This window comes from Oncorhynchus masou, chromosome 29 (genome assembly GCF_036934945.1).
Source record: "Oncorhynchus masou masou isolate Uvic2021 chromosome 29, UVic_Omas_1.1, whole genome shotgun sequence".
NCBI classification, from domain to species: Eukaryota; Metazoa; Chordata; class Actinopteri; order Salmoniformes; family Salmonidae; genus Oncorhynchus; species Oncorhynchus masou.
Window position 1 is genome coordinate 80,865,363 of NC_088240.1, and position 12,500 is coordinate 80,877,862.

At 49.8% G+C, this 12,500-nt stretch overlaps 1 protein-coding gene across 1 annotated transcript in view; it reads right to left on the reverse strand.

Moving 5' to 3' along the window:
• The window catches only part of LOC135520719 (ephrin-A3-like), a 205,047-nt gene extending 194,845 nt beyond the window's left edge, over positions 1 to 10,202 (reverse strand). The window contains exon 1 of the mRNA XM_064946478.1: positions 9,367 to 10,202. Within this exon, the coding sequence (XP_064802550.1) occupies positions 9,367 to 9,473 (107 nt within the window). The 5' untranslated portion in view covers positions 9,474 to 10,202. The remainder of the gene's footprint in view (positions 1 to 9,366) is intronic.
• Positions 10,203 to 12,500: the final 2,298 nt, after the last annotated feature.

The following is a 12,500-nucleotide window of genomic DNA, read 5'->3' on the forward strand; positions in this document are numbered from 1 at the left end:
GGCAGCTGTTTATTGTTGTCTCTGATTGGGAACCATATTTAGGTAGCCATATTCCTTGGTTTATCTGTGGGTTATTGTCGATGTATAGTTGCATGTCAGCACTCGTGTTTATAGCTTCACGTTTGTTTTGTTGTTTTGTGTAGTTTGTTAAGTGTTCTTCATTTATTAAAAGAAGAATGTATGCTTATCACGCTGCGCCTTGGTCTCATCATTACGACGAACGTGACAGCTTTGAAAACATCCTTCACACCGTTCATTATTTTTCAGAGAACGCATAGCCCCTAGTTGATTATCCCTTATGTAACACTGGCAAGTATAATGCGGTGTTCATTTTTTACATTAAAGTGTTACATTAAAACTCAAAATGTAACACTTATCGGAGTACTTTTTACACTCTGTGGAGTGGGACCATATGTACTCTGAGATAGTGTTAAAATTAACTCGATTTACCATTGCAACATTCTTCTGTCTCTCACTCACTCTCTTTCGCTCTCTTTGCTCTCTTGCTCTCTTACTTTCAATTCAAAGGGCTTTATTGGCATGGGGAAACATTTGCATATAGCCTGAGTGAATATCAAAGGCTCTACATTGATCCTCCTCCTCCCTACCCAACCCCCCCCCCCCACACACACACACACACACACACACACACACACACACACACACACACACACACACCCAACACACACACACACACACACACACGTACGGTTCTGGAGATGCCTGTGTGGGTCCAAGTTACAGTCCATTTGTTCCTGCATTTAAAGCAGCAGAGGTCAGAAAGGGACATATTATCACAGCCAGATCCACAGAGAAATTCAACATCCATCCAGGTGCCCAAGACGTCAGGAGATGACTTCAAAACTGCCATGAGGGACAAGGTTGAGCGCTATTACCATCAAGTAGGCTTGGGTTTTGCTTTGGCGATCTCTGGCTCAGAGGGTCGCATGTTCAATCCCAGAGCTAGGCACTAGTTTAATTATGACTATTTTTGAACCCTATTCCAAACCTTAACTCTTAACCATTTGGAGTTAATGCCTAAACGTAACCTTCTAAATATGATGCTATGGTCAAACGTAGTATTCTGCAATGAGACTGTGAGAGCTGGTTGTATCACAACCCTTCTTACAGTTAGAAGACAGCCCTATTACAGGTTTATGCCAGGGGCTCTCTCTCTCTGTTGCTCTCTCTCTCCCTCTCTCTCAGTTTGATTCTGCCCTAACTAGGCCAAGAGGCAGAGGTAACGCAGTGTGTGTATGTGTGTCTGTGTATGTGTATGTGTGTCTGTGTGTCTGTGTGTCTGTGTGTGTATGAGAGAGAGAGAGAGAGAGAGAGAGAGAGAGAGAGAGAGAGAGAGAGAGAGAACTAGAGGGAGGTCCACTGAGATACAGTGTTCTTTAATTAACCACACTCAACAAAAGAGACACACACTGCCATGGCTGACTGTCCACAGAGGCTGTGTATGTGTGTGTGTGAGTGCGTGTGCGTAGGTAGGTAAAACAGGGATGAGCTGGGAGTCCACAGCGCTCTGCTTCATCCCAGAACAGCAGTCAGGTTAGAGTTCAAACATTACCAGACAGCTCAGATACACCCTCGGCTTTACAGAAATAAAATAGTCTGTCTCTGTCTGACAGTTTACCTGTCTGTCTGTCTGTCTGTCTGTCTGTCTGTCTGTCTGTCTGTCTGTCTGTCTGTCTGTCTGTCTGTCTGTCTGTCTGTCTGTCTGTCTGTCTGTCTGTCTGTCTGTCTGTCTGTCTGTCTGTCTGCCCTGTCTGTCTGTTTGTAAATGTTATACTGGAGTACTATTTAAACTAAGGGTAGGTAAACTTAGAGTGGGGGAGAGGACATGCCGAGTCGCACATAAAAAAACCTTACTGACTCAATAACGAAACAGGCATCATACTCAGACATCTTTATATTCAACCAGCGCCTCAGAGAACTGCCAGCTCAAATTGCAATGCATTCAGAGAATTTATGTTGTGGATAAAAACGTTTTATGGATGTTATGAGTTATGTCAAATGTTTGATTACAAAAACAATATCTTCTAACTTTATGAACTCACTGTCGTAGAAAGATTTTCAACAGTCTGAATTCACCACTTGCCTCATATATTTTTTACTGTGTATTGTAAAGTAAAAAGGTACAGGCCGAGAGTATTTCATCGTTGACTGTGACATCTCAGAGTGGTGTTAACAGCCTTCCATGGTATATGGCCTTAATAAGATGGGTATCAATAAGAGCCATGACATTGTGTGCCAGAGTGCTAGTCTAAAGAGTTAGTAGTTACTGTTCTATGGAGAGGATGAAGGGCTGGGGTTGACGTTGTTTTAGCGTCGTTAGGGTTTGGAATGGTGGATACGGTGTATGTGTTAAGACAGGGTTAGGAGAGGGGGAAGAGGAAAGGGGGAAGAGGAGAGGGGGAAGAGGAGAGGGGGAAGATGAGAAGGGGAAGAGGAGAAGGGGAAGAGGAGAGGGGGAAGAGGAGAAGGGGGAAGAGGAGAGGGGGAAGAGGAAAGGGGGAAGAGGAGAGGGGGAAGAGGAGAGGGGGAAGAGGAAAGGGGGAAGAGGAGAGGGGGAAGAGGAGAGGGGGAAGATGAGAGGGGGAAGAGGAGAGGTGATAACAGAGGACCAAAACAGACAGATGTCAAAGAGAGACAAAAGAAAAACTGAGGACTAGAGCAGGAAAAAGGCCTAAGGGAAAAAGTGTGAGAGAGAGAAAGAGAGAGAGAGAGAGAGAGAGAGAGAGAGAGAGAGAGGGGGAGAGAGAAAAAAGAGAGAGAGAGGGAGGCAGAGGGAGGCAGAGAGAGAGAGCGTGATGGGGAAAAAGATAGAGAGAAAGAAAGAAGGAGAGACAGAGAGAGAGAGAGGGAGGGAGGGAGAGAGAGTGAAGGGGAGAGAGAGAGAGACAGAGAGAGAGCGAGCGAGTGAGGGTGAGGGAGATTGAATAGTGACACAGCTTGAACACAATGAGGTCAGGGTGAAGAAGTGTTCCTAATTGAACCAGATACAAGAGAAGACAGAGAGGTCCTCACAGACCAACCAGAGGAACAGAGGCAGACAGGTCCTCACAGACCAACCAGAGGAACAGAGACAGAGAGGTCCTCACAGACCAACCAGAGGAACAGAGGCAGACAGGTCCTAACAGACCAACCAGAGGAACAGAGACAGAGAGGTCCTCACAAACCAACCAGAGGAACAGATACAGAGAGGTCCTCACAGACCAACCAGAGGAACAGAGACAGAGAGGTACTCACAGACCAACCAGAGGAACAGAGACAGAGAGGTCCTCACAGACCAACCAGAGGAACCGAGACAGAGAGGTCCTCACAGACCAACCAGAGGAACCGAGACAGAGAGGTCCTCACAGACCAACCAGAGGAACCGAGACAGAGAGGTCCTCACAGACCAACCAGAGGAACAGAGGCAGACAGGTCCTCACAGACCAACCAGAGGAACAGAGACAGAGAGGTCCTCACAAACCAACCAGAGGAACAGAGACAGAGAGGTCCTCACAGACCAACCAGAGGAACCGAGACAGAGAGGTCCTCACAGACCAACCAGAGGAACCGAGACAGAGAGGTCCTCACAGACCAACCAGAGGAACCGAGACAGAGAGGTCCTCACAGACCAACCAGAGGAACAGAGGCAGACAGGTCCTAACAGACCAACCAGAGGAACAGAGACAGAGAGGTACTCACAGACCATCCAGAGGAACAGAGACAGAGAGGTCCTCACAGACCAACCAGAGGAACCGAGACAGAGAGGTCCTCACAGACCAACCAGAGGAACCGAGACAGAGAGGTCCTCACAGACCAACCAGAGGAACCGAGACAGAGAGGTCCTCACAGACCAACCAGAGGAACAGAGGCAGACAGGTCCTAACAGACCAACCAGAGGAACAGAGACAGAGAGGTACTCACAGACCATCCAGAGGAACAGAGACAGAGAGGTCCTCACAGACCAACCAGAGGAACCGAGACAGAGAGGTCCTCACAGACCAACCAGAGGAACCGAGACAGAGAGGTCCTCACAGACCAACCAGAGGAACCGAGACAGAGAGGTCCTCACAGACCAACCAGAGGAACAGAGGCAGACAGGTCCTCACAGACCAACCAGAGGAACAGAGACAGAGAGGTCCTCACAGACCAACCAGAGGAACAGAGACAGAGAGGTACTCACAGACCAACCAGAGGAACAGAGACAGAGAAGAGTGGAGAAGAGAGGAGTGGAGGAAGAGAGCAATGGAAGTAGAGAGGGGTGGAGGAAGAGAGGGGTGGAGGAAGAGAGGAGTGGAGGAAAAGAGGAGTGGAGGAAGAGAGGGGTGGAGGAAGAGAGGAGTGGAGGAAGAGAGGAGAGGAGGAAGTGAGGAGTGGAGGAAGAGAGGAGTGGAGGAAGAGAGGGGTGGAGGAAGAGAGGAGTGGAGGAAGTGAGGGGTGGAGGAGAGAGGAGAGGAGGAAGAGAGGAGTGGAGGAAGTGAGGAGTGGAGGAAGAGAGAGGTGGAGGAAGAGAGGAGTGGAGGAAGAGAGGGGTGGAGGAAGAGAGGAGCGGAGAAGAGAGGGGTGGAGGAAGAGAGGAGTGGAGGAAGTGAGGGGTGGAGGAGAGAGGAGAGGAGAGGAGGAAGAGAGGAGTGGAGGAAGTGAGGAATGGAGGAAGAGAGAGGTGGAGGAAGAGAGGAGTGGAGGAATAGAGGAGTGGAAGAAGTGAGGGTTGGAGGAAGTGAGGGGTGGAGGAAGTGAGGAGTGGAGGAAGTGAGGAGTGGAGGAAGAGAGGAGTGGAGGAAGAGAGGGGTGGAGGAAGTGAGGGGTGGAGGAGGAGAGGAGTGGAGGAAGTGAGGGGTGGAGGAAGTGAGGGGTGGAGGAAGAGAGGAGTGGAGGAAGTGAGGGGTGGAGGAAGAGAGGGGTGAAGGAAGTGAGGAGTGGAGGAAGAGAGGAGTGGAGGAAGTGAGGGGTGGAGGAAGTGAGGGGTGGAGGAAGAGAGGAAGAGAGGAGTGGAGGAAGAGAGGGGTGGCGGAAGTGAGGGGTGGAGGAAGAGAGGGGTGGAGGAAGAAAGGAGTGGAGGAAGTGAGGAGTGGAGGAAGTGAGGAGTGGAGGAAGTGAGGGGTGGAGGAAGAGAGGGATGGAGGTAGAGAGGAGAGGAGGAAGAGAGGAGTGGAGGAAGTGAGGAGTGGAGGAAGAGAGAGGTGGAGGAAGAGAGGAGTGGAGGAAGAGAGGAGTGGAAGAAGTGAGGGTTGGAGGAAGTGAGGGGTGGAGGAAGTGAGGAGTGGAGGAAGTGAGGAGTGGAGGAAGTGAGGGGTGGAGGAAGTCAGGGGTGGAGGAAGAGAGGAGTGGAGGAAGAGAGGATTGGAGGAAGAGAGGAGTGGAGGAAGAGAGGGGTGGAGGAAGTGAGGGGTGGAGGAGGAGAGGAGTGGAGGAAGTGAGGGGTGGAGGAAGTGAGGGGTGGAGGAAGAGAGGAGTGGAGGAAGTGAGGGGTGGAGGAAGAGAGGGGTGAAGGAAGTGAGGAGTGGAGGAAGAGAGGAGTGGAGGAAGTGAGGGGTGGAGGAAGTGAGGGGTGGAGGAAGAGAGGAAGAGAGGAGTGGAGGAAGAGAGGGTGGAGGAAGTGAGGGGTGGAGGAAGAGAGGAGTGGAGGAAGTGAGGAGTGGAGGAAGTGAGGAGTGGAGGAAGTGAGGGGTGGAGGAAGAGAGGGGTGGAAGAAGAGAGGGGTGGAGGAAGAGAGGAGTGGAGGAAGTAGAGAGGGGTGGATGAGAGAGGAGAGGAGGAAGAGAGGAGTAGAAGAAGTGAGGGGTGGAGGAAGAGAGGAGTGGAGGAAGAGAGGAGTGGAGGAAGAGAGGGGTGGAGGAAGTGAGGGGTGGAGGAAGAGAGGAGTGGAGGAAGTGAGGGGTGGTGGAAGAGAGGGGTGGAGGAAGTGAGGAGTGGAGGAAGAGAGGATTGGAGGAAGTGAGGGGTGGAGGAAGAGAGGGGTGGAGGTAGTGAGGGGTGGAGTAAGAGAGGAGTGGAGGAAGAGAGGGTGGAGGAAGTAAGGGGTGGAGGAAGAGAGGAGTGGAGGAAGAGAGGAGTGGAGGAAGTGAGGGGTGGAGAAGAGAGTAAAGGAGGAAGAGATGAGTGGAGGAAGTGAGGAGTGGAGGAAGAGAGAGGTGGAGGAAGAGAGGAGTGGAGGAAGAGAGGAGTGGAAGAAGTGAGGGGTGGAGGAAGAGAGGAGTGGAGGAAGAGAGGAGTGGAGGAAGAGAGGGGTGGAGGAAGTGAGGGGTGGAGGAAGAGAGGAGTGGAGGAAGTGAGGGGTGTGTGGAAGAGAGGGGTGGAGGAAGAGAGGAGTGGAGGAAGTGAGGAGTGGAGGAAGTGAGGAGTGGAGGAAGTGAGGGGTGGAGGAAGAGAGGGGTGGAAGAAGAGAGGGGTGGAGGAAGAGAGGAGTGGAGGAAGTAGAGAGGGGTGGATGAGAGAGGAGAGGAGGAAGAGAGGAGTAGAAGAAGTGAGGGGTGGAGGAAGAGAGGAGTGGAGGAAGAGAGGAGTGGAGGAAGAGAGGGGTGGAGGAAGTGAGGGGTGGAGGAAGAGAGGAGTGGTGGAAGTGAGGGGTGGAGGAAGTGAGGGGTGGAGGAAGTGAGGGGTGGAGGAAGAGAGGAGTGGAGGAAGTGAGGGGTGGTGGAAGAGAGGGGTGGAGGAAGTGAGGAGTGGAGGAAGAGAGGATTGGAGGAAGTGAGGGGTAGAGGAAGAGAGGGGTGGAGGTAGTGAGGGGTGGAGTAAGAGAGGAGTGGAGGAAGAGAGGGTGGAGGAAGTAAGGGGTGGAGGAAGAGAGGAGTGGAGGAAGAGAGGAGTGGAGGAAGTGAGGGGTGGAGAAGAGAGGAAAGGAGGAAGAGATGAGTGGAGGAAGTGAGGAGTGGAGGAAGAGAGGAGTGGAGGAAGAGAGGAGTGGAAGAAGTGAGGGGTGGAGGAAGAGAGGAGTGGAGGAAGAGAGGAGTGGAGGAAGAGAGGGGTGGAGGAAGTGAGGGGTGGAGGAAGAGAGGAGTGGAGGAAGTGAGGGGTGGAGGAAGTGAGGGGTGGAGGAATAGAGTGGAGGAAGTGAGGTGTGGAGGAAGAGAGGGGTGGAGGAAGTGAGGAGTGGAGGAAGTGAGGGGTGGAGGAAGAGAGGAGTGGAGGAAGTGAGGAGTGGAGGAAGAGAGAGGTGGAGGAAGAGAGGGGTGGAGGAAGAGAGGAGTGGAGGAAGAGAGGGGTGGAGGAAGAGGGGTGGAGAAAGAGAGGGGTGGAGGAAGAGAGGAGTGGAGGAGAGAAAAAACGTAGATCATTTGTAAAGGATGGAAGGAGTGAAGAACTTGCATGAATATGGAGACAAGAGAGAAGGGAGAAAGAGAGAGCAGGAGGACAGAGTGATGGTGGGACGTGTGTGAAAAAGGGTAATACACACATTGAGGTGATCAGTGAGGTGTGTAGTGGGATAGAGAGAGGAGCTGTGACATGGACAATACCTCCTGGAAATCTGAGAAACTCTAAAGGGTCCGATCTGCAAGGATCAGGACAGGAAGTGATGGAGGGGGAACAGTCAGACCAGGGCTTGAACCGGAGACCCTGGGTTACAGGGCAGACAGTCTGCCATAAAGGTCCTCTTGGCAGAGGGCGTAGTGCTCACATACAAGGAGACAACCCAACCAACATAGACCTGGAGGTGATACAGTGGACTGATTCATCAGTGGAAAACGGAACGTGTGGCTTCCTTCATTTTCCAAATAAAGGTGTCGTATGTATACACACACACACTCATAAACATACACACACACAGAGACACACACACACTCATAAACATACACACACACAGAGACACACGCACACACACACACACTCATAAACATACACACACACACACACACACACACACACACACACACACACTCATAAACATACACACGGGCACACACACTCATAAACATACACACGGGCACACACACTCATAAACATACACACGGGCACACACAAACACACTCATCAGTGTGTACACACACAGAGACACACACACACACACTCAAACATACACACGGGCACACACAAACACACTCATCAGTGTGTACACACACAGAGACACACACACTCATAAACATACACACGGGCACACACACACACACACACTCATAAACATACACACGGGCACACACAGAGACACTCATCAGTGTGTACACACACAGAGACACACACACACACACTCATAAACATACACACGGGCACACACAGAGACACTGATCAGTGTGTACACACACAGCGACACACACACACACACACACTCATAAACATACACACGGGCACACACACACACTCATCAGTGTGTACACACACAGAGACACACACACACACACACACACTCATAAACATACACACGGGCACACACAAACACACTCATCAGTGTGTACACACACAGAGACACACACACACACACACACACACACACACACACACACTCATAAACATACACACGGGCACACACAAACACACTCATCAGTGTGCACACACACAGAGACACACACACACACACACACTCATAAACATACACACGGGCACACACAAACACACTCATCAGTGTGTACACACACAGAGACACACACACACACACACACACACACACTCATAAACATACACACGGGCACACACAAACACACTCATCAGTGTGTACACACACAGAGACACACACACACACACTCATAAACATACACACGGGCACACCCAAACACACTCATCAGTGTGTACACACACAGAGACACACACACACACACACACACTCATAAACATACACACGGGCACACACAAACACACTCATCAGTGTGTACCCACACAGAGACACACACACACACACACTCATAAACATACACACAGGCACACACAAACACACTCATCAGTGTGTACACACACAGAGACACACACACACACACACTCATCAACATACACACGGGCACACACAAACACACTCATCAGTGTGTACACACACAGACACACACACACACTCATAAACATACACACGGGCACACAAACACACTCATCAGTGTGTACACACACAGAGACACACACACACACACACACACACACACACACACACACACACACACACACACTCATCAACATACACACTGGCACACACAAACACACTCATCAGTGTGTACACAGGCAGACACACACAAACACACACACACTCATCAGTGTGTACACAGGCAGACACACACAAACACACTCACTCTTCTTTGTAAATGAATCTGACAGAAACAATGGTTATGGACATGGTCATCCCTAAAACCGTATCATGACATAAGAGACTAGTACAACACACACACAAATACGCATACATAGCATACACACACACATAGCGCCGCAGTGAAACGTGAAGAGAGGGGGTCTTACTGTATATTGGAGCTGTTCCAATGCACCGCGTGCCTGTTGGCACACACCTGGTACAAGTTTGCCCAGGTGAGAGTTAGCACACAGAGAGACAACGTTGCAAGAGCCATGCTCTCCGAATCTCTCTTTCTCCTCCGTCCTTCTCTCTCTCTCTCCTTCTTTTCCTCGCGATCGGAACCTTCACCCCACGAAATGCAGCATCCCGGATTTGGTAGTTTTTAAAAAAATAAGAAAAAAAGACTTCAGTTGAGAAGGTAACATACAGTAGTGTAACGGAATAAGGCTGCTTTCCTTAACGCACTGGGGACGTATTGTCAAACTCCAATTCCATTGTGATACGCGAGGTCTCCCTCCCCCTAACGTGAGCCCGCGTCCCCCAAAAATCACAGTCTGAAAACGGGGATGGGTTCCCTACAAAATAGCTGTTTATGGAGCTTTCATACCGAGATGATCCTCTCCTAGAGCGGGGAATGAGAGGTGAGAGGTCCGGCTTTCGACCACAGGAGAGCGGTCTCTCTTCTAGATAGAACCCGGGTCCTTAGCTGTCCGCTGGCCGTCCGACAAGGGGGGTGCAGCGGAGTATGGGCTGCGCTAATTTGATGAAAACAGCGCTAACAAAAAGAGAGAGACACCGAGTCCATTCACATTAACAGCGTGCATCGCCTACGCACCGTTCTCACTCGGAAATGTTGAGTTTACATTGAAAAATACGTTAATTCTTCATTTGGCGTAGATCCCTACTTGATGCGCATTTGAAGAATCCGTAATTGATTAAGATTGTTTTATTCTCCCTCTAGCAAATAGTTTCAAACAACGAGTTTCTTAATTTTCTAAGTGTCTGTCCATCCATCCTGCGATACTCGCGTCATAAATACTCATTCGTCTCTTGTTCTCGCTCTTTCCCTCTCCTCCTCTCCTCTCTCCTCTCTCCTCGCTCTCTCTATTTGGTAGGCAGCGCTCGTTCAGTCACTAACTCCACCCCCAGCAAATGACAAATGCGTGCCTTCAGTGGACTCGCGTCTCGTTCCTTCATTTGAACCCGTCGTCTTCACATCACTTGTATATCAGAGATCTGCCCAGGAAGGTTTTGTTTAAAGCTGTTTATATTCGTCCCAAAAAGAAAGACAGTAGCCACTTAAAACCTGCCTCAGCCACACTATATACTATAAAAGTATGTGGACACCACTTCAAATGAGTGGATTTGGCTATTTTAGTCACACCCGTTGTTGACAGGTGTTTAAGATCGAACACTCAGCCATCTCCATAGACAAACATTGGCAGTAGAATGGCCTTACTGAAGAGCACCATCATAGGGAGCCACCTTTTCACAAGTCAGCTTGTAAAATGTCTGCCCTGCTAGAGCTTCCCAGGTCAACTGTAAGTGCTGTTATTGTGAAGTGGAAACATCTAGGAGCAACAACGGCTCAGCTGCAAAGTGGTGGGCCACACAAGCTCACCGAATGCTGTATCGCTTAGCAAGTAAAATCATTTGTCCTCGGTTGCAACACTCAGTACCAACTTTCAAACTGCCTCTGGAAGCAACGTCAGCACAAGAACTGTTAGTTGGGAGCTTCATGAAATGGGTTTCCATGGCTGAGCAGCTGCACATAAGCCTAAGATCACCATGCACAATGCCAAGATCACCATGCACAATGCCAAGATCACCATGCACAATGCCAAGATCACCATGCACAATGCCAAGATCACCATGCACAATGCCAAGATCACCATGCACAATGCCAAGATCACCATGCACAATGCCAAGATCACCATGCACAATGCCAAGATCACCATGCACAATGCCAAGATCACCATGCACAATACCAAGATCACCATGCACAATGCCAAGATCACCATGCACAATGCCAAGATCACCATGCACAATGCCAAGATCACCATGCACAATGCCAAGATCACCATGCACAATGCCAAGATCACCATGCACAATGCCAAGATCACCATGCACAATACCAAGATCACCATGCACAATGCCAAGATCACCATGCACAATGCCAAGATCACCATGCACAATGCCAAGATCACCATGCACAATGCCAAGATCACCATGCACAATGCCAAGATCACCATGCACAATACCAAGATCACCATGCACAATGCCAAGATCACCATGCACAATGCCAAGATCACCATGCACAATACCAAGATCACCATGCACAATGCCAAGATCACCATGCACAATGCCAAGATCACCATGCACAATGCCAAGATCACCATGCACAATGCCAAGATCACCATGCACAATGCCAAGATCACCATGCACAATGCCAAGATCACCATGCACAATGCCAAGATCACCATGCACAATGCCAAGATCACCATGCACAATGCCAAGATCACCATGCACAATGCCAAGATCACCATGCCCAATGCCAAGATCACCATGCACAATGCCAAGATCACCATGCACAATGCCAAGATCACCATGCACAATGCCAAGATCACCATGCACAATGCCAAGATCACCATGCACAATGCCAAGATCACCATGCACAATGCCAAGATCACCATGCACAATGCCAAGATCACCATGCACAATGCCAAGATCACCATGCACAATGCCAAGATCACCATGCACAATGCCAAGATCACCATGCACAATGCCAAGATCACCATGCACAATGCCAAGATCACCATGCACAATGCCAAGATCACCATGCACAATGCCAAGATCACCATGCACAATGCCAAGATCACCATGCACAATGCCAAGATCACCATGCACAATGCCAAGATCACCATGCACAATGCCAAGATCACCATGCACAATGCCAAGATCACCATGCACAATACCAAGATCACCATGCACAATGCCAAGATCACCATGCACAATGCCAAGATCACCATGCACAATGCCAAGATCACCATGCACAATGCCAAGATCACCATGCACAATGCCAAGATCACCATGCACAATGCCAAGATCACCATGCACAATGCCAAGATCACCATGCACAATGCCAAGATCACCATGCACAATGCCAAGATCACCATGCACAATACCAAGATCACCATGCACAATGCCAAGATCACCATGCACAATGCCAAGATCACCATGCACAATGCCAAGATCACCATGCACAATGCCAAGATCACCATGCACAATGCCAAGATCACCA